The sequence below is a fragment of the Dendrobates tinctorius genome, unplaced genomic scaffold (assembly GCF_039654945.1).
Source record: "Dendrobates tinctorius isolate UK_male_01 unplaced genomic scaffold, ASM3965494v1 ptg000116l, whole genome shotgun sequence".
Classification (NCBI taxonomy): Eukaryota; Metazoa; Chordata; class Amphibia; order Anura; family Dendrobatidae; genus Dendrobates; species Dendrobates tinctorius.
In genome coordinates, this window is record NW_027361784.1 from 26,678,571 (window position 1) to 26,700,844 (window position 22,274).

General features: G+C 46.5%; 1 protein-coding gene across 2 annotated transcripts in view; it reads right to left on the reverse strand.

Annotated features, from left to right (window-relative positions):
* Positions 1–3,974: 3,974 nt before the first annotated feature.
* Positions 3,975–22,274, reverse strand: part of TBC1D31 (TBC1 domain family member 31) — a 77,874-nt gene continuing 59,574 nt past the window's right edge. For both annotated transcript variants that reach the window (XM_073590297.1, XM_073590298.1), the window contains exons 20-22: positions 18,779–18,932; positions 16,471–16,596; positions 3,975–4,259 (exon numbers count right to left, since the gene is read on the reverse strand). In XM_073590297.1, the coding sequence (XP_073446398.1) occupies positions 4,117–4,259; positions 16,471–16,596; positions 18,779–18,932 (423 nt within the window). In that variant the 3' untranslated portion in view covers positions 3,975–4,116. The remainder of the gene's footprint in view (positions 4,260–16,470; positions 16,597–18,778; positions 18,933–22,274) is intronic.

Here is a 22,274-nt window from a genome sequence, read left to right on the forward strand (position 1 = left end):
AATAGTATGTGGAAGAGACCCGATTGAGGAACAGGAATAACGGCTTTGGAGTTTACAAGTTTCCCAATGTCTTCTATGAGCTGTCACAGGGTCCTTCTCTGTTATCACACAATCAACAGAGCAAGCGAAGACCTTTATTCAGGCAAAAATACGAAAAGGTCCATATTCAGTCCACCACACAAAGGATAAGATAGTCCAGAATAAGAATGCAGTCCAGTAACAGGATAAAATGTCCAGGGAAACGAGATTCCACAACTCTAGCATTCAGAGGATAAAAATGGATCCTTCTTTCTGAAATGCAGCCTTTTCACCATCATGCCTATACCGGAACTGACCTGTCCAGCTGCCGTTGTTCCCCCCACCCCCTTCCTTGTCCAGGGGTAGTCCAACAAGTTGCCTCCCAGAGGAGAACAAAAGGCCTTAGGGATTAATGCACTACAGGGGGTCATCAAGAGACAGATACAGTGAGGCTGTAGACTTACAATGTAATAAGAAAAACACTATGAAAATAACTGGAATTGTTAAAAATAGGAATATACAAAAAATGACAGCCACATAACATATCACACCATCACATGAGCCTTTGAAGGATTTCTGCCGAGTGAGTAGTCTCTGGTGGAAACGGAGTAAATCCTATTTTGGATCCCTCTGCAATAGCCTGAAATGCCCACAAACTAAGCAATTGTCTGCCAACCCCTTAGAAAATAACAAATCCTCCTGCCTACACTTCTGGCGTCAAGATTTCCTCGTGCTACTGCCTGAACTGAAGAGAGATCCTCTACGTCTACCCCCTTTTGGGTAACTACAGGTGCTTCTCACAAAATCAGAATATCATCAAAAAGTTCATTTGTAACACACGCCAATCCTGCAGATCTCCAAGATAACTTCCCTAGATACCGGAAGTACATTCCACGCTGTCCGCAGAGTTACCGAGGACTATGCGCTCTGGGAGACAGATGCAGGGAGCAGAGAGCCCTTCATGGAGGGAAGTGGCTGAAACCAGGAGCCTCGTCCCACTCGACCTCTGCCCAGAGAGGTGTCAGCAACAGGCCTCTTGATAGGAAAAAGGAAATGCCGAACACCCTAATCCTCCTGAACCCAACCTGAATGGTACGCGTCATGCATCCCTTCACCTCTCATACCTCTGTCGTCCTAGGGACAGAAAGAAACAGGTGGGTGAGGGGCTATTTAACCTCTTGTGTTTCCTGTCCCTATAAAAGATGAGAAGGATTGCCTCCTGGTGTGCTATCACGAGAGATGTCCTGGAAATGCAACTTTTACTGACTACTACAGTTTCAGAATTAATCACCCTCTCCATACTTTAGAACCCCTCTGTTACGACCTGCTGCAAAGGTGATGCAGTGTGTCTAAAAAATCTTACCTCACTCCTCACAGCCAATAGTCTCTAGAAGGGCTGTGGAGTTGGAGTCATGGTCCATTTTGATGTAAAACGGAGTTGGAGTTGGTATAAAATGAAGACTCCAACTCCTAAAATATATATACTAAATTAGGTTCAGTCGTTCTCTGCAGGATGTGCTGTAAATGTTTTCATAATTTGGGAAAGTTTTGAAATGTCTTAGGCTACTTTCAACATTAGCGTTTTTTAGCGCTGCGCTTCGTGCGCAATAGAAACGCATGCAAAAACGCATTATTGCGTTTTTTAGGCACATGCGTTTTAACCAGTTTCTAGCCATGTTAACTCTTAAAACGCATGCACATGTCCATGCGCATGCCTGCTTTCCTATAGACTGTAATGTGTTATTTTGTCGCATTCCGTGCGCATGCGGCTTTTTTACACAGTTGGACGCACCCAAAAATGCAACAGGTTGCGCCTGGCGAGCCTAGGCGCACACTACAAAAAAAAACGCATGCGCACGAAAACACATAAGAACGCATGCAAATGCTAGACCATGCGCTCGCCATGTTAAACATAGGGGTGCATGTGCATGGATGCGCACGATTCGCTGCGCTAAAAAACGCTAATGTGAAACCAGCCTTATGTCTGTTCCTGATCTAAGGATCTAGGCTTTTAGACGAGATGAATCTGTGCTGAACTTTATATACATGCTCAGTAGTGAGGCAATGTTGTGGAGTCGGAAGTAAGGGAAATTGAAGAGTCGGAGTCAGAGTAGGATTTTTGGCTTACTAACGCCACAGTCCTGGCCTCTGGGACGCTAATTTTCTTGGGTTTGCTGCAACCTCCTTCAAATTCCACCAAAATGTTCTATGGAGTTCAATTCAGGCAACTGTGTTGGTCACTCCAGAGTCTTCCAGGGATACTTCTAAAACCAAACCTTGGTGGACTGAAGTATGCTTGGGATCACTGTCATGCTGGAAGGTCCAATGATGCCTAAACTTTACAATCTACAATGAAGTTGGAGGTGAAAAAGTGCAGGTGCTTATTTACAATGATGGTCCAGTCATCTTGAGGGAATGGGGGATAAAGACTGCCTGAGCTAGTCACCAGTCAATATTTGTAGCGCTTTTGGGTGCGATGGAGTTTGATGGAGAGTTATGTTCAGAGAAATAGCGAATGGACTATAAATAAAAACAACTTCAATTAGCGAACGTGATAGGCCACCCTAAAAAGATGTGTTTGTAGAGAGTGCCTAGAACTGTGCAAGTTATGGTTAGTCCTAATTTCTTGGGGTACAGCATTCCAAAGAATTGGTTCAACTTTGGAGAAGTCTTGCACCCAAGAGTGGGAGGTACAGGTTAGTGTGGATGTTAGTCGAAAGTCGCTTGCGGAGCGTAGAGCAAGAGGGTTGATTAACAAAAACGATGGAGGAGATGTGGGGGGTTCCACACTGTGGAGAGCTTTGTGGGTGAGAACAAGCAATTTAGCAATTTAAATATGATCATAAAACGTATGGGCAGCCAGTGGAATGACTGGCACAGAGCGGTAGGCAGCAAAGCCACCTTCATGCTTCACTGTAGGCACCGTTTACTTTTCATATACCCATTATTTATCCATCATGAGAAATATAAACAGAGAGATTACTTCTGCTTCAAACACTGGGTTTCTGTCAACCTCAAAACACATTTTTAAATGAGGTAAGGTGCCTGCAGTGCAGATGCTTGGGTTTGGCAAATGATCCGTCAGAAAATTTCCAATTCCTCAGAGAAAAGCAGGATGGGAACACCTTACTAAATGCTTTTGGTGGAGGAAATAGAACACCTAATGGATGAGGACTGATTGTAATCTTGGTACAAGGTGTACTGCCAGGCCACAATCTGGCAGCTAATCTGACATAACTCCTGCTTGGCATCATCCTGTTTATACTGTATATTGACAGCAAGCTGCCAATCAGTGGCGAGGTTACACAGAGTAGCTGGACTGTTGTACACAAAACACCTAGTCCTGCAGTGATAATCTCCTGCTTATAAAAAACAATGACTGTATAGAAATAACAGAAAGCTGCTGAGCAAGTGGCATCCCTGGAATAAGGCTCTCTGCCTCTACATCATGCTGCTCTCAGATTACACAGCAAAAACCTACTGAGAGTTTCCCTTTAAAACCAACCTGAAGCAAAGGCCAAGCAAGTGGCACAGTGGATGGTTGTCAGACCAGTTTAGAGATGGCACGGGAACGGGCAGGGATGGAGCTATGCCTTAAAATAGGCCAAGTTCAATGCGCTTACACAACCAAGTGGCTGGGGAATAAAGTTACCACAGGGAGGCGTAGGCAAGGATAATGGTGAAAAGATATACAGTCATCTGTGCAGCCCAACCTCCCAGAGCAGGATGACCTGCCTCCTACAGACACAGAGCCAAAATGGATTCAGCTCAGTGCCTGCATCGGTAGAGCTTGATAGAAACTCTGTAAATGGTCCAAACGCCTCTACGTTCCTTTATCCAGGAAGCCAGCGCCATCTAGTACAGGCAATACAAAAACCACGTAGGATATTATACAATCCTCCCAGTCACTCATTCTTTTGCAGCCACATTCAAAATAATCAGCTTGTAACATGTAATAAAATAAGTAATAACATTTTTTAATGCTCATATACATTTGGAGAGGATTCAACTTACCGTACAAAACAAAGCAAGAAAAAAGAAAAAAAAAAGGACTGAAAATAAATAAAACAACCTGCACCTCCCACCCCGTGTCAGCAGTCAAGTCCACTGTGTGCCCGGGTATCGTGATGTGGGGTATTTTCTCCGGGCTTGTGAAGCCAATTTGTGTCTGAGTTCTCGCACTTCTGACATGAGGGCACGTTCCTTATACTCCAAGTTTTCTCTTCCTCGATCTAGAGAAACTAAACAGAGACAAAAACACATATAAACCTAGAGACTTCATATATCTGCGTCCTGCGGAAATGTACCAATGTCATCAGATGTTCTCAACTCTGCCATGTTGCATTTGCGCTGCGGACCTGCTGCAATGAAGGCGACAAAGTGAAAGATCGTTGGAAGAAAAAAAAAAAGATGACAATTGAGGATTTTATGGTCGCTGACGCGATGGTCAATTTTCCCCTCCAGAAATTATTTGCAGCCTGTGCATGTGACTTGTGCTTGATTTCGACCCAGTAATAGGTGCAGATTGACTATTGTATGCACAAGCCGATGTGGCTCATTTACTGGTCTATCACACAGGCGGACGAGCAGTGATGGGTACAGAACGAATATAGCGCACTTATACAGAGTGCAGGTTATCGCCAGCAGATGTCTGGTTTATAAAGGACAAATTACTGCTATTGATTGGATCCTTTTTGCTGGCATAGAAATCCTCGTTTATTTTGCTTGTTCTTTAGGACATAGTTGGGCCGATAATCGGGAACAATCGCTCTCAAGGAGGATCATTCACCGGTTCTCAGCCCGACAAAATGCCCCTTATATAGTTATGTGCAAAATAATAGCATCGTCACTCAGCTTTCCACAGAGACTTCTTACCTCTGCACATAGCATTCACTTGGTACGTCACTCAGCTTTCCACAAAGACTTATTTATTAATATATTTATTAATGATCTAGTGGATGGCTTACACAGTAAAATATCAGTATTTGCAGATGATACAAAACTATGTAAGGTAGTTAACAAAAAGGAGGACAGTTTGCAACTACAGACAGATTTGAGTAAATTGGAGAATTGGGCTGAAAAATGGCAAATGAGGTTTAACACAGATAAGTGTAAGGTTATGCACATGGGAAGGAGAAACAGATGCTACAATTACTTACTAAATGGGAAACTGCTGGGGAAATCAGACATGGAAAAAGACTTAGGCATCTTAGTCAATAAGAAGCTAAATTGGAGTGCCCAGTGTCAGGCAGCTGCCACCAAAGCAAATAGGGTCATGGGATGCATTAGAAGAGGTCTGGGGACACGAGATGAAAAACAGGATTTTTGGGTTGCTTACCGTAAAATCTGTTTCTCGTAGCCTTCATTGGGGGACACAGAGACCATGGGGTGTATGCTGCTGCCACTAGGAGGTTGACACTATGCACAAAAAAAGTTAGCTCCTCCTCCGCAGTGTACACCCCACCGACCGGCAGGGAATTCCTCAGTTAGTGAGAAAGCAGTAGGAGAAGTAACAGAATAGATTGAAAACAGAACAAAACTCAACTGTAACCAATCAACCAAAGCAAGAACAGGAGTTGTAGAACATGGGAGGGTGCTGTGTCCCCCAATAAAGGCTACGAGAAACAGATTTTACGGTAAGCAACCCAAAAATCCTGTTTTCTCGGTCGCCTTATTGGGGGACACAGAGACCATGGGACGTCCCAAAGCAGTCCCTGGGGTGGGAAAACAAACTTCCATCAGGCCAGCGGACTCACCACCGCAGCCTGCAGAATCCTACCTAGGCTGGCGTCCGCCAAAGCGTAGGTGTGGACTTAGTAGAATTTCACAAACATGTGAACCGAAGACAAGGTTGCAGCTTTGCAAAGCTGCAGCGCGGAAGCTCTGTGGCGTACCGCCTAGGAGGCACCCACTGCCCGGGTAGAGTGCACTGTGATCCCTGGAGGAGCCACTCAATGCTTAACCCGGTAGGCCTCCAAAATTGCCGATCTGATCCAGCGAGCAATAGTGGCCTTTGAAGCTGGGTGACCTTTCCGCGCCCCATCTGGAATGATGAAAAGACTGTCTTTCGCAAGGAAGTCATCCTAGCTAGATAGACTCTCATCGCCCTGACCAGATCCAGCTTGTTCAAGGACCGCTCCCGAGGATGAGTTGGACTCGGACAGAAGGACGGCAGAACAATATCCTCATTGAGGTGAAAAGAGGACACCACCTTCTGAAGGAAAGAGGGCGAAAGCCGCAGAAGTACCTCATCCTGGTGAAGTACCAAATAAGGAGAGCGGCAAGAAAGCCGCCAATTCCGACAGGCGCCGGATGGAAGTGATGGCCACCAGAAAAGCTACCTTCCAAGAAAGGAGAGAAAGGGAAACATCCCTGAGAGGTTCAAAAGGAGGACCTTGCAGAACCTCAAGAACCAGATTAAGATCCCATGGATCCACGGGCGCTCGGTACGGAGGAGCCGTGTGAGCCATGCCCTGAAGAAAGATTTTGACCTGAGGGCGGGAGGGCGTCTTCTGAAATAAAATGAACAGCGCCGAAACTTGACCCTTCAAAGAACTGAGGGCAAGCCCAGTATCCAGCCCTGCCTGAAGAAACGCCAGATCAGAAGGGAGCGAAAAACACATGGGCGCGATGACATTGGCCTTACACCAAGTGAAATAGGTCTTCCAAGTATAGTAATAAACTTTGGAAGATGATGGCTTTCTGGCTCGGATCATGGTATGAATTACTTGATCGGAGAATCCTGCCCGTTTCAAAACCTTGGTCTCAACAGCCACGCCATTAAAGTGAGCGGCCGAGGATTGGGGTGGCAAATCGTGCCTTGAGACAGCAGATCTGCCCTGTCTGGAAGCTTCCAGGGGGCATCCGCGAGAAGGTTGACAATGGCCCAGAAGGTCTTGGTTCGCGGACAATTCTGCGATGAAAATGACTGGAATTCCTTCTGCTTTGATCTTCAACAGCTTGGGAAGAAGAGGCAGGGGAGGGAACAGATAGGGAGTTCAAACTGTGACCAAGGAACGGCCAGAGCGTCGGCGCCCACTGCCAGAGGGTCTCGAGACCTGGAACCAAACTGTGGGACTTTCCTGTTGAGGCGAGACGCCAGCAGGTCTACATCCGGGGTTCCCCATCGACGGCAAAGCAGATGAAACACCTCCGGATGTAGGGACCAATCTCCCGCCGTGAGACCCTCGCGGCTGAGAAAATCGGCGGCCCAGTTGTCTACACCGGGAATGTGTACCGCGGAAATTGTCGGAACGGAAATCTCTGCCCAATGAATAATCTTGGACACTTCTGCCAGGGCTGAGACACTTCGTGTCCCTCCTTGGCGGTTGACATATGCCACCGCTGTGGCATTGTCTGTCTGAATCCGGACAGGCAGGCCCCTGAGGAGCCTCTCCCAGTGGACGGGAGCCAGATGGATCGCTCGTATCTCTAGGACGTTGATCGACAGAGCTGATTCCTGAGTCGACCATCGACCCTGAACAGTGTGATTGCGGAACACTGCACCCCAGCCGAGGAGGCTGGCATCCGTTGTTACAATCTGCCAGTGAATGGGAAGAAAAGACCGACCCAAGAGGATGAGAGGTGACGTCAACCACCAGTTGAGTGACCGCTTGACCCGGTATGAAAGTCGAAATGGGTGATCCAGGGAAAGGACAGACCTGTTCTCCCGAGACAGGATGGCGTGTTGGAGAGGTCTAGAGTGAAATTGGGCAAAGGGAACCGCCTTTATTGCCGCCACCATCTTTCCCAGGACTTTCATGGTTGTTCGGAGAGATGGAAGTCGTATGATCTGCAACAATCGTACATCCCGCTGCAGAGAGCCAATTTTTTCTTGTGGGAGAAAAACCCTCGATCGCTGAGTGTCGAACAATAGACCCAGAAACACAAGACGTTGTGTCGGGACAAGACAGGGCTTCTTCCTGTAGACGAGCCACCCGAAACCGGACAGGGTGTCGAGGACGATGGTAAGACTTTGGCGAGCTTGATGAAAGGATGGAGCTTTGATCAGAATGTCGTCGAGGTACGGAAAGAGAAGGAGACCTCTGATTCTCAACAAGGCCATCAACGCCGCCATGATCTTTGTAAATACTCTGGGTGCGGTGGCGAGACCGAACGGCAGTGCAACGAACTGGTAATGTTCCTGGCGAATCGCACAACGCAGGAACTTCTGATGCCCAGAGAATATGGGAAGATGTAGATAGGCATCTTGAATGTCTATTGAACACATGAACACCTGCATCTCCATGGAAGCGATTACCGACCGAAGAGACTCCATTCGGAAGTGATGCAGTCGGACTCTCTAGTTGAGTAACTTGAGGCCCAAGATGGGCGAACTGTCCCGCCTTCTTTCGGTACCACAAACAGGTTTGAATAAAATCCTGTGAAACATTCTGATTCGGGAACGGGCACAATCACTCCGGAATTGAGGAGAAAAGCGATGGACGCAAAGAACCCCAGAACTAAGGCAGGATCCTTTGGAGGTCGGGACTCGAAAAAACGATCCCGGGGACAAGAAACTAAGTCTATCTTGTATCCTGATGATACAACTTCCCTGACCCAAGTGTCCTCTACTGAGGCAAGCCAGACGTCTCTGAAGAAAAGGAGTCGACCTCCTAATTGGGAAGGACCCCCGGGGGTCCGTTGATAGACATGCTGATGTGGACCGTCCAGATCTGGACCTGGAGGATCTGACCTGGGAGGAGTGAGATCGCCAGGAAGGACTAGGTCTGAAAGGCACCTTCTTCCTATCCTGGCATGCCTGCGGTCTCTGTTGGTTAGAGAAGTTCTCTGCCGTATTGAAGCGGCGGAAAGACCGAAAGGGCCGAGACTGACGTCTTAGCGGAGGTCTGCGAGGCTTGGACTGAGGGAGGAGGGAACTCGTGCCCCCAGTGGCGTCCTTAATAATCTGGTCCAGCTGGGATCCGAAGAGCCGCGCTCCCTGAAAAGGCAGATTGGAAAGGGACTTTCTTGAAGAGAAATCCGCCTGCCAAGCTTTGAGCCAAATTGTACGTCGAACTGCCACCATGTTGCTTGACGCCTGAACTGCGCAGGACGCGGCATCCAAGGAGGCAGAGAGTAGATAATCCCCTGCATGGGAGATCTGGTTGGCCTGATCAGCCAAATGCCCTGGTTGGGCCTTATCTAGGATGCCCTTGCGGAGATCCTCTGCCCAAGTGGCTATGGCCTTCGCTACCCAAGTGAAGTGAAGGCTGGGCTTAGCACCGCTGCAGCCACTTCAAATGCTGACTTTGCTAAAGATTCTATAATTCTATCATTAGAATCTTGTAACGACATCACACCTGAAATCGGGAGGACCGTGTTGTTAGAAAGTCTGGACACGGGTGCGTGTACCGAGGGGGAAGCAGACCAGTTATCGGTGAGCTCTTTGGCAAACGGATACAGCACGCCGAGGCGCTTCCCTCTTTGAAAGCGCCTGGTCGGATTTTCTCTTTCCCTGGTAAGAGTCTTGCCAAACTCAAGAGTGGGAGGCGAAGACCCTGGAAGGTGTTTCTGCCCGTCTGAACGAAACCTCTTGATCTGAGGATTTCGCAGGGGAGTCTGAGATTTCGAAGGTGTGGTGAATCGCAGCAATGAGGTTCTGTACTGTAAGCTTCATGTCCGCATCCTGGTCCGAATCCAGCTCTAAAAACGCTTCACCTGACTCGGGTGAGGAGGCACGGGAGGGCGACTGCTGGGAAGGACTATGTGGGGATGTGAGGCCAGGAGAGGATACCGGCCGGAGATCCTACCTGGGTCTTTTGCGGCTTCTGTTGGCTGGCTCAGATGGAATGTCTTGCGACCTGCTGGACCCTGCAGAAGTGTCCAGGGTTAACCTATCAAGAACGGCCACTAGGGACTGAGACACTCTGGTGAGGTCTGCCACAGATTGTGAAAGAGACGAGGCCCAGCCAGGGATGGGGAATTCGCTTTCACGTGGCACAATAGATGGCTCCTGAACGGGGTCAGGGAAGTTTGCGATTGCAAGAGGGGCATGCGACGAACTGGACTAGAGTGCCTGTGGGGGCCGGCGGCCGGCTACGCTCAGACTTAGAGTTAGACATAAAGATGGAACAGAAGGACCCTGAAGAAAAGCCGGAAGGTTGGGGAACAGAAAGGCAGAGGAGGAGTCTGCAGTTGCAGAACTACTCACGGTCCGGTGTCCCCCAAAGCGCTGTACCAGGCTTGTGAGAATTGCAGGACCCCAGCAGGGGATAGCTGACATCTGTCTCCGGCTGACAGGCTGCAAAGATGGCGGAAGCCTGAGGTGGATGAAAAAACGCGGTTCAGGAGGGCCAAGAAGAAGGGCGGAGTTAGCCAACTGAACTAAAGGAAACCGCCCCCCTTACCCAGCCACAGGCCAAGAGAGGCGGTGGGAGGGCCTAGGAACGGGCGGGAGCGCAGCCGGCCTATGAGTGGGCGGGGGGCGTGGCCGCGAAGGCCTAAAATGAAGCCGGGGACTAAATTAGAGACGGCGGACGCCTGTCAGCAATGGGCGGCGCGGAAGTGCCGCAACGCTGCAGCGGCCACACACAACGAAGATGCCGCCAGAACCGCGCCGGAAGATGAATCCCCCGATGAATACAGGCGGGGGGAGACAAGGCCCGCACCGCAGTCGGGGCCTAGGTGAAATGCGGCGACCGTCGAAGGCGCGGGCCGCATCCTGCAGCGCTGCCTTGGTGCCGCTCCAATGTATCCTTGCGGTGGTTTGCTCCGTGCGCCCCGCCTCTGCTCCAATAAAGGTACCTTCTTTATCCAACGCTGTCTGTTAATCTTTCCCGTGTCTGCGCCTCTTCCGACCGACAGGCTCTGGTGGGCGAGTGGGTGGGAGGCGTTTGGCAAGGATTCATCCATGATCTTTTTATTACTAACAAGCTTTCCTTCCTCGCCATCACCGAAACCTGGCTCACCTCCTCTGACACAGCCTCTCGTGCTGCACTCTCATATGGTGGATTCCACCTTTCCCACACCCCCCGCCCCAGCTGCAAGCATGGTGGAGGAATTGGTTTTCTCCTGTCAGATAACTGCTCCTTCACCCCAATCCCACTGCCGCCCTCTGTTACCCTCCCTTCCTTCGAGATGCACTCTGTGCGCATCTACTCCCCCTCCAACTAGCTGTCATATACCGCCCTCCAGGGTCAGCCACCACCTTCTTTGACCACTTCACCACCTGGCTACTTCATTTCCTTTCCACTGATATCCCCACTATCATCTTGGGCGACTTCAACTTCCCCACTGACACTTCCCTCTCAGCTGCCACTAAACTTCTATCTCTCACTTCCTCCTTCGGCCTCACTCAATGGTCTTCTGCAGCCACTCACAAAGATGGCCACACACTAGACCTCATCTTCACCCGCCTCTGCTCCCTATCTAGCCTCTCTAACTCACCTCTTCCTCTCTCTGACCACAACCTACATACACTACGTCCACAATCCCCACCTCAAAACTCGCACACCCTCGCAGAAATCTTCAACACCTCGATCTACACTCACTGTCTGAATCCCTCCTCCCTCTTACAGACATAAGTTCCCTACACAATCCGGATGCCGCTGCCGCTCTATATAACACAATAGCTGTAGCTTTGGAATGAGTTGCCCCTCTCAAACATACCAAAGCTCGCAAAATCAACAGACAGCCCTGGCACACCAATACTCAGGAGGTGTTCCAGCAACTTCGACCAAAGGATAATTAAAATCAAAAGACTTTATTCCAAAAAAATGATTAAAAACAGAATAGAAGCATAAAAAACATATGGTTCACCATTGTGACAGACGCTTACGCGTTTCGGACTGGAGGGTCCTTACTCATAGCTTAACATCTTACAAATAAACATACCTATATACACTATTTTTTTTTTCCCTCCCACTTTACTTCAGCCAGCAAGTGTATATAGGTATATGTTTATTTGTAAGATGTTAAGCTATGAGTAAGGACCCTCCAGTCCGAAACGCGTAAGCGTCTGTCACAATGGTGAACCATATGTTTTTTATGCTTCTATTCTGTTTTTAATCATTTTTTTTGGAATAAAGTCTTTGGATTTTAACCATCCTTTGGTCGAAGTTGCTGAGTATTGTGCCTACAAGATTTTCCGGAATCCAAGTTCCCTGCACCACCCAGGATTGATTGCATTCCTCCAGACTCCGCATTTGCTACGGTTTGGTGAGCTGACAAAATTTTTTCCTTGTGAGCCCTGGCACACCAGTCTGACCAAAGAACTGAGGCGGGCTTCCAGGGCTGCTGAGCGGAGATGGAAAAAATCCCACTCCAATGAGGACTTCATCACATTCAAACAGTCCCTCACTACTTTCAAGGCTACACTCGCTGCAGCAAAACAAACCTACTTATCTCTCATATCCTCCCTGTCTCACAACCCTAAACAGTTATTCAACACCTTATATTCTCTCCTCCGCCCCCCCAGCACCTCCTCCCTCTCCACTCATCTCAGCTGAAGACTTTGCCTCATTTTTCAAGGAGAAGATTGATAACATCAGAGACAGTTTTGGTCAACAACCCCCAGTGCCCTTCCTCCTACCTGCCCTGCCCTCCTCCCCCAAAACCAACTTCTCCACCATTACAGAAGATCGACTCTCCACTACTCTCAAGATCACATCTCACTACCTGTGCACTTGACCCGATCCCATCCCACTTCATCCCAAACCTCACCACAGTCTTCATCCCAACCCTAACCCATCTCTTCAACCTATCACTAACAACTGGTGTTTTCCCCTCAAGCTTTAAACATGCCTCAATCACACCTATCCTCAAAAAGCCCTCTCTTGACCCATCCTCTGTATCTAGCTATCGCCCTATATCACTTCTCCCCTATGCCTCAAAACTACTGGAACAACACGTCCATCTTGAACTATCCTCCCACCTCTCTTCTTGCTCCCTCCTTCACCACTTGCAATCCGGCTTCTGGCCACACCACTCCACTGAAACTGCCCTAACTAAGGTCACCAATGACCTACTAGCCGCCAAGGCGAAGCGACACTACTCTGTCCTCCTCCTGGACCTGTCCTCTGCCTTTGACACAGTGGACCATTCCCCATTACTACAGACCCTCTCATCTCTTGGTATCACAGACTTGGCCCTATCTTGGATTGCGTCATACCTAGCAGACCGGACATTCAGCGTCTCCCATTCGCACACCACCTCCTCACCGCGCCCCCTATCCGTCGGAGTCCCGCAAGGTTCAGTCCTAGGGCCCCTGCTCTTCTCCGTTTACACCTTCGGCCTCGGACAGCTCATAGAATCTCATGGTTTTCAGTATCATCTCTATGCTGATGACACCCAGATCTACATCTCTGGACCAGATATCACCTCCGTACTAAACAGAATCCCTCAATGTCTGTCTGCTATGTCATCCTTCTTCTCCACTAGATTTCTAAAACTTAATATGGACAAAACAGTATTAATCATCTTTCGCGCCCATCTCACGTGACCCCCCCCCCCCCCAACGGACCTATCCATTAAAGTAAACGGCTGCCCACTCTCTCCAGTCCCACAAACTCGCTGCCTCGGGGTTATCCTTGACACTGATCTCTCTTTCAAACCACATATCCAAGCCCTTTCCGCTTCCTGCCGACTTCAATTCAAAAATATTTCACGGATCCGTACATTCCTCAACCAAGAATCTGCAAAAACCCTAGTCAATGCCCTCATCATCTCCCGCCTTGACTACTGCAACCTCCTGCTCTGTGGCCTCCCTTCTAACACTCTCGCACCCCTCCAATCTATTCTTAACTCTGCTGCCAGACTAATCCACCTGTCCCCCCGCTATTCCCCGGCCTCTTCCCTGTGTCAATCCCTGCACTGGCTCCCCATTACCCAAAGACTCCAGTTCAAAACCCTAACCATGACATACAAAGCCATCCACAACCTGAGTCCTCCGTACATCTGTGACCTAGTCTCCCGGTACTTACCTGCACGAAACCTCCGATCCTCACAAGATCTCCTTCTGTACTCCCCTCTTATCTCCTCTTCCCACAATCGCATACAAGATTTCTCCAGCGCATCACCCCTACTCTGGAACTCTCTACCACAACATATCAGACTCTCGCCTACCATGGAAACCTTCAAAAAGAACTTGAAGACCTACCTCTTCCGACAAGCCTACAACCTGCAGTAACCACCGATCCACCAACCCGCTGCACGACCAGCTCTACCCTCGCCTACTGTATCCTCACCCATCCCTTGTAGATTGTGAGCCCTCGCGGGCAGGGTCCTCTCTCATCCTGTACCAGTCGTAACTTGTATTGTTTAAGATTACTGTACTTGTATGTATTATGTATACCCCTCCTCACATGTAAAGCGCCATGGAAAAAATGGCACAATAATAATAATAATAATAATAATAATAATAATAATAATAATAATAATAATAATAATAAAAGCTCAATCCTCATAATCACAATTATTTCCAAATACACAAAGGCTCTGGGAGCTGCACATTCAATTCCAAATGAAAACATTAACAATATATCCTTATTGAACTGACAATTAATTAAAAATGAATAATCGGCTGCTCAAACAAATAACGGCGTCTACATTTTAATTTACAAACTGTAATATTTACAGCAGAAACTGAAATATGTTTCCAGGCTTTCCTTTTCTAGAAATCACTGAACTAACATTAGTTGTATAACCTGAAAACGGCTTTATATGTGTGTGGCGTGGAGTCACTGAACATCTGACCCCTGCAGACGGATCCTACAGCCCACGCTGACTGCACTACAGTCCACACTTCTTTTGCATTCTTCAGCTTTGCATTAATCACAGCATTTTTTGATGTCGCTCCACAAATTCTCCATCGGATTGAGGTCTGGAGATCGGGTGGCCACTTCATAACATCAATCTTGTTGGTCTGGAACAAGGATGTTGCCCTCTTGCTGGTGGGTTTGGGGTCTTGTTCTGCTGAAAACACCCATTTCAAGGGCATTTCTTCTTCAGCATACGGAAACATGACCTCTTCCAGTTTGTCGATATATTCAAACTAGTCCGGGTATACAATAAATGGGGCCAACTCCATAGTATAAGGAACATCGCCATACCCTTATGCTTGCACCTCCATGTTTTACACCCTTCACAGTGTACTTTGGCATGAATCCAGTGTTTATGGGTCATCTCACAATCCAATAAGAACAATCATGCTCTTATCTGTCTATAGAACGTTGTGCCACTTCTTTCGGCCAGTCAATATGTTCTTTGGCAAACTAACCTTTTCAACATCTTTTTTCAGCAGTACTTTACGAAAGGGTCTTGCAAATAGTTTGGCATCAAGTATGTGACTTCTGATGGTTCCAGGACTCTCAGGTATCTGAAGATCTTCATCTCCCTGGAGCTGATCATTGGATGTGTCTTTGTCATACTTGTGATTCTAGGACCTATGCGGCTTGTAGTATTTATTTTCCTACTACGTGTTTCATTTGTCATTTTAAAGCATTGGAGATTTTTACCTTAGCAGCTAATTAGTTTCTGCACTACTTTATACGTTTTTCCCTCTCCAGTCAAAGCCTCGATCAAAGTTGTTTCTCCTTCGGTACAATGTCTGGAACGACCCATTTTACTCACTGAGCAAGGGCTAAAACCAGCAGGTAAAACATTTGTTACCCCTCCATTAAATAAGGGCCATAATTGACATTGTTTCTTCACAGAATGAATGACCTCACTAAAGGGCCTGTCACACTAAGCAATATTGCTATAACGTCACTGGTTTTTGTGACGTTTTAGCGATATCGCTATGTGTGATACTTGCCTCCGACCGCTCCCCCGCTGGTTATCGCTGATCGCGCAAGAACGTTCTGGACCGTTTCTCGTCGTCATCTTCCTGCTGGGGCTTCCTACTGTAACGACGAGCGACGCGGGTGGGAGGACGTCAGGATCACCTCGTCTGACAGGTAAGTAGCAACCCCCGACCCCTGCAATGTCGCTGGTGAGATCTGCCTGTGTGGCAGCTCACTAGCGACCACTTAGCGATGTACCAGCAATCCTGACAGCGTCATATCGCTGGTCAGGATCGCTGGTACATCGCTAAGTGTGACAGTACCTTTAGTGAACTCTGCACAGCTATTAATTAGAACACCCCTTTCATTAAATGAGTTAATTACACCTCATTAGCAGCATGCATGTCATGACTGCTGGTTGCCTATGGCTCACGTACACCCAATTCATGAATTTTTTCCCATGTTGTATGATCTTTCAGCCACAAACAGTGATTACACACACATTAATGATGCTAGACTGCTATTATTTTGCCCATAACGTCTCCTGGTTGTTATTGGAGATAGTCAGCTTATTGTAATACTGGTCCCCGACAACCGACCTGAGCTCCTGAGGTATAGTAAAAGATTTACCTAGTCCTGTATCACCCCTCTATATACCCAATATAGAGCAGACTGTGAATCCTGGGGTGTTGGAGGTAAGCGCCGATGCCTTTCTAATACCAGGACTTACAGTGGGTTGATGAGCTTGAGGACGAGATGTTGTTGAGGCAAACATTGTGTGGTTTGATCTGAGTTTCTATATCCTCCTGTATAGAATTCTTCACTGGAGAACTTTGATTCAAGTCGCAAAGTCTGTCTGTAAAACAAAGCAACACACACTGGTCCAAAAATCTGCAGCTTATTAATGGAAATCTCTTTTAATTAGGGGGTTTACATGAAAATGAGCTGATCACATGGTCCACAACTGCTTAGACCCCCAGCGATCAGCTATAATCTGTAAGAGACCCAGTTAGGAAACGTGTAGTCTCCCTGCAGTGCCTCCGCAGGACAGGTGGAGCACTGTATAATGCCCATCGAAATTGGTGGGTTGTATTTGTATTGCATTGGCATATCAGGTCTTCTGTTGCTAGAGACATTGTGTGTTCCTCTCTTTGGTCTGATTAATAATAGCGAAGTCTCTTTAAAGTTAGCCTGTTAACAAATTTTTCTATATATAAATAGCGGTATGGATGTATAAGTGCTTCTCCTCTAATAAAAATACTTTCTTTTTTATAGGTCTCCAATGTGCCAATCATGATAAATCTAGAGCAGAAGACACATGCAAATCAGGCAGGAAGTGTATCAATGCACTTAGATGACTTCTTCCCAGTGCACTGATATGCCCCCATTGCACTTCAAGCTTGAATTGCATATAACTTCTACTCTAGATTTCTCACGACTGGCACATCGGATCCCTACAAAAAAGGTATCATTTTTATAGGGTGAGAAGCACTTATACAGCAATACCAGTACTTCCATTTGTAAAAATCCTGCTGACAGGTTCCTTTTAATAAAAGGATCCTTGTATATTTAGGCTAAGTGCACACGTACCGGAACTCTCGCGGAAATTACCGCGAGAATTCTGGAATTCCAGTCCGCGGGAAAATCGCATTTTAAATTCCCGCGATTTTCCCGCGGAAAAACTAGCATTTTGCAAGCGTAATTAGCTTGCAAAATGCCAGCGTTTTCCAAGCGATCTGTAGCATCGCTTGGAGAACTGATTGACAGGTTGGTCACACTCGTCAAACATAGTGTTTGACGAGTGTGACCAACTTTTTACTACTGAGGCCGCCTATGCGGCATCAGTAGTAAAAGATAGAATGTAAAAAAAAATAAAAAACGGTGTTATTCTCACCCTCCGACGTCCCGCGCATCCGTTCCCAGTAATCCTTTGCGAAAATGCCCGCGATGACGTCAGTTCTCGCGGGATCGCGACGTCTCGCGGTAATTCGCAATGACGTCGCGCGAATGACCGCGAGACTTCGCGATCCCGCGAGAAGGGACGTCATCGCGGGCATTTTCGAAAAGGACTACTGGGAACGAGAGTGTGAAGAGAAGCGGGAAGGCTGCGCGGGACGTCGGAGGGTGAGAATAACAATATTTTTTATTTTAAATTCTTTTTTTTACAGGGATATGGTACCCAAAGCCCGGAGGACAGTCTCCTCTCCTCCGGACCATGGGTACCATCCGCAATTGTTCTGCTTACTTTCCGCATGGTGTGCACAGCCACATGCGGGAAATAAGCGGAACAATGCATTCCTATGGGTGCGGGATCGCCGTGATTCCGCAAATTAATGAGCATGCTGCGGTTTTTACCGCGAAGCGATTCCGCCGCGGTAAAAACCGCAGCATTAGCACAGCATTGCGGAATCCCATAGGAATGCATGGAATGCTTATTTTTCGCGTTTTCGCGGCAAAATCGCGCGGTTAAAACCGCCGCGGAAACGCGAAAAAAACGCCACGTGTGAACTCAGCCTTACTCACAGTTACTCAGAAGTATTAGGAGCCGTGACCTCAGCTTCGTAAATACAATTAGGGTGTGACACGAAGAGGAGAGAAATGGTGGTACTGAGCTGAGCTTCAATTAAGTAAACAGGGCAGAGGCTAGCCGGAAAACTGTAGCTGTGAGGGACCAAATGCATCGGGAGAAGAGTTTTTTGTTGGGTGAGGGTGGGGGGTGAGATGGGAGGGAATTTTATGGGGCTCCAATGTGTTTATGTGATACATTGTTTGGGAATTATCCTGTATGCGATTACCTGCTTTTTTCAGTTTTTGAAAATGTTCAATAAAAAAATTACCTGATATAAAAAAAGGGCAGAGGTGCAATACCAGACAAAACCCCTGAACAAGGGTGGCACTGTTTCAGGAGAAAAGAAAGGAGGTTTTTGGCCAATGACTTTAAACCTTAATTATCTGGATGGAGCTGTGTTTAGAGATACATTTCTAGAACACGTGCAGATTAAGAGCTGTAATAGGTAATAAACATGGAGTATACCGACCAGAATATTCACTGACAGTCTCTGGCAGGACGTCCTCTGGCTTCACCTCCTGCACCATTCTTGGGTGTAATAACTTCCTCGCCTCTGGATCCCATGTGGCTTTTGAGAGCTGCTCAGTCTCCAGCTGTGACTGTCTGCTTGACACTTCTGCCCACTGAGAAGACAGAATGGCACAATATGGAAACCAGCAGTCAGTTGTTGCTGGGGAACCCTCTTCCTACCCGTGTGGTACCGGCCCGTATAGACATTAGCTCTCTCTATTATATACTGTATTCACATCTTACCCAGAAGTTACCAAGAGGCTAAACATCAACCTTAATGCCCTGGTTTGCCATCAAGTGGGTACTTCCAACTCAGTACATTTATGGCACGTACACAGAATTATTCAGAAGTGTATAAAAAGTGTGGGTCCCCTGACCCGGCGAGGGGGCTGCTGTATCCAGGTGGATAGAGAGAGAAGGTCTTCCATGGTAATTACAGAAGCAACAGAAATGTTTCCAGAACTCCCATAGAAGAGAATAGTGAGAGATACCATTCTGGATGTGGCGATTATGTCACCATTGGTTTGGGGGAACTGCATTATCGAGACAGGATCAAATGACTACCATGAGCATAAATGGTAGGCTTCCAAACAAGTAACTAAATACAAGTATGTATTACAGGACACAACACCGTCTGTAACTGAGCACCACTGACTGCCTAGTGAATTACCTCTACGATGGACTTTTCGCAAGAGATGGGATACACCTCACAAAACCTGGGAAACACACATTCGGCAGAAGACTTGCCACACTCATCAGGAGGGCTTAAAACTAGAAGAAGAGGGGATGGGAGGAAAAACAGCAGACAAGAACATGCAGCAGAAGGACAAACTAATCAAGGATACTAGATGTGGTAAAGAGGACCCAAGACAGGGTGCTCAGAAGGAAGCTAAGAAAAAGGAAGCAAAACTTCTTTCCTGCATGCTGACCAACGCAAGAAGCCTGACCAATAAGACTGAAGATCTGGAGTTGGTAATGTATGAGGAAAAATACGACATAGTAGGAATAACAGACATGGTTAGACGACAGCTACGACTGGGCGGCTAACTTGCAAGGATATGATTTGTTTAGGAGGGATCGTAAAAAAAGGAAAGGGGGTGGAGTCTGTCTATATATAAAGTCCACTTTAAAGCCCACACTAAGAGAAGATATACAAGAAGGAAATGAAGAGGTGGATTCTCTATGGGTGGAGATACAAGGTGGGAAAAGTAATAAAATCCTCATAGGGGTTTGTTATAAGCCACCAAATATAACAGAAACCACTGAAAATGTATTATTGAAACAAATAGACAAAGCAGCAAATCACAACGAGGTGATTATTATGGGGGACTTCAACTACCCTGACATAGACTGGGAAACTGAAACCTGCGTATCTCAGAAAGGAAACCAATTTCTGTCAGTGACCAAGGATAATTATCTGTCACAACTTGTGCAGGGCCCAACTAGAGGGACAGCCCTTCTGGACTTAATTTTAAGGAACAGGCCAATTAGAATAACAGAAGTACATGTCGATGGGCACCGAGGGAACAGTGACCACAATATAATACAATTCCACTTGTCCTTCAGTAAGGTGCCCTGGAAGGGGGTTATGAAAACGCTGAACTTCAGGAAAGCAAAGTTTGATCATCTTAGAGAGGACCTTCGCCGAATTGATTGGGTCAAAAATAGGAGCACAGAAAATAAATGTGAAATATTTAAATCACCCACTGCGAACTAGCCATACCATACAGAAATAAAAGAGCTAGGAACAGGAGAACACCAATGTGGCTAAATAAGGATGTAAAAAGGGCAATAAATAACAAGAACAAGGCATTTAAGAAGCTAAAACAAGAAGGCAATGAAGAAGCATTAAAAAGTTCTAGAGAAAAAAAATAAAATGTGTAAAAAAACAATTACATTTAGCAAAAGTGGAAACTGAGAGACTCATTGCTAAGGAAAGTAAAACAAGCCCCAAACTATTCTTTAATTATATAAACAGTAAAATGATTAAAATTGATGATGTCGGCCCTTTAAAGAACAATGAGGGTGAAATCATAGAGAGCGATGTGGGAAAAGCAAATGTTTTAAATACTTTTTTCTCAACAGTGTTCACCCAGGAAAAGGATTTGCCAGGGGAAATGCAGAGTGATAATGTAAACTCCCCATTAAGTATTACCTGCCTAACCCAGGAAGAAGTGCAGAACCGCCTTAGTAAGATTAAAATTGACAAATCACCAGGCCCTGATGGCATTCACCCTCGGGTATTAAGGGAGTTAAGTAATGTGATAGACAGTCCTCTATTCCTTATATTTAAAGACTCTATAGAAACAGGGTCTGTTCCTTTTGATTGGCAGCAAGCAAATGTGGTACCAATATTCAAAAAGGTGTGTAAAAGAGAACCTGGAAACTATAGGCCGGTAAGCTTAACATCTGTTGTGGGTAAAATTTTTGAAGGGTTTCTAATGGATATCATTATGGAATATCTCAATGTTAATAAATGTTTAACTCCATATCAACATGGATTTATGAAGGATCGCTCCTGTCAAACTAACCTGATCAGCTTCTATGCGGATGTAAGCTCTCAAATGGACCAAGGAGAATCATTGGATGTCAATAATCTCGACTTCTCTAAAGCATTTGACACTGTCCCACATAAAAGATTGGTAAGTAAGATGAGAAAGCTTGGGCTAGGGGAAAATGTGTGTAGAAGGGTAGGTAGCTGGCTTAGTGATAGAAAACAAAGAGTGGTTATTAATGGGGCATACTCAGATTGGGCCAGGGTTACTAGTGGGGTACCACAGGGTTCTGTATTGGGCCCCCTACTATTTAATATATTTATTAATGATCTAGTGGATGGCTTACACAGTAAAATATCAGTATTTGCAGATGATACAAAACTATGTAAGGTAGTTAACACAAAGGAGGACAGTTTGCAACTACAGACAGATTTGAGTAAATTGAAGAATTGTGTTGAAAAATGGCAAATGAGGTTTAGCACAGATAATTGTAAGGTTATGCACATGGGAAGGAGAAACCGATGCTATAATTACTTACTAAATGGGAAACTGCAGGGGAAATCAGACATGGAAAAAGACTTAGGCATCTTAGTCAATAAGAAGCTAAATTGGAGTGCCCAATGTCAGGCAGCTGCCACCAAAGCAAATAGGGTCATGGGATGCATTAGAAGAGGTCTGGGGAGACGAGATGAAAACCTAATTCTCCCTCTGTACAAATCACTCGTCAGACAACACTTGGAGGATTGTGTGCAATTTTGGACGCCGGTGCTCAAGAAAGACATTACTGAACTTGAAAGGGTTCAAAGGTGGGCTACTAAAATGATAAATGGAGTTGCTTCACTACAATACCCAGAAAGGTTATCAAAATTAGGTCTATTTACTCTAGAAAAAAGGAGACTTAGGGGAGACCTAATATATATGTACAAGTATATCAGAGGGCAATACAGAGATCTATCCAAT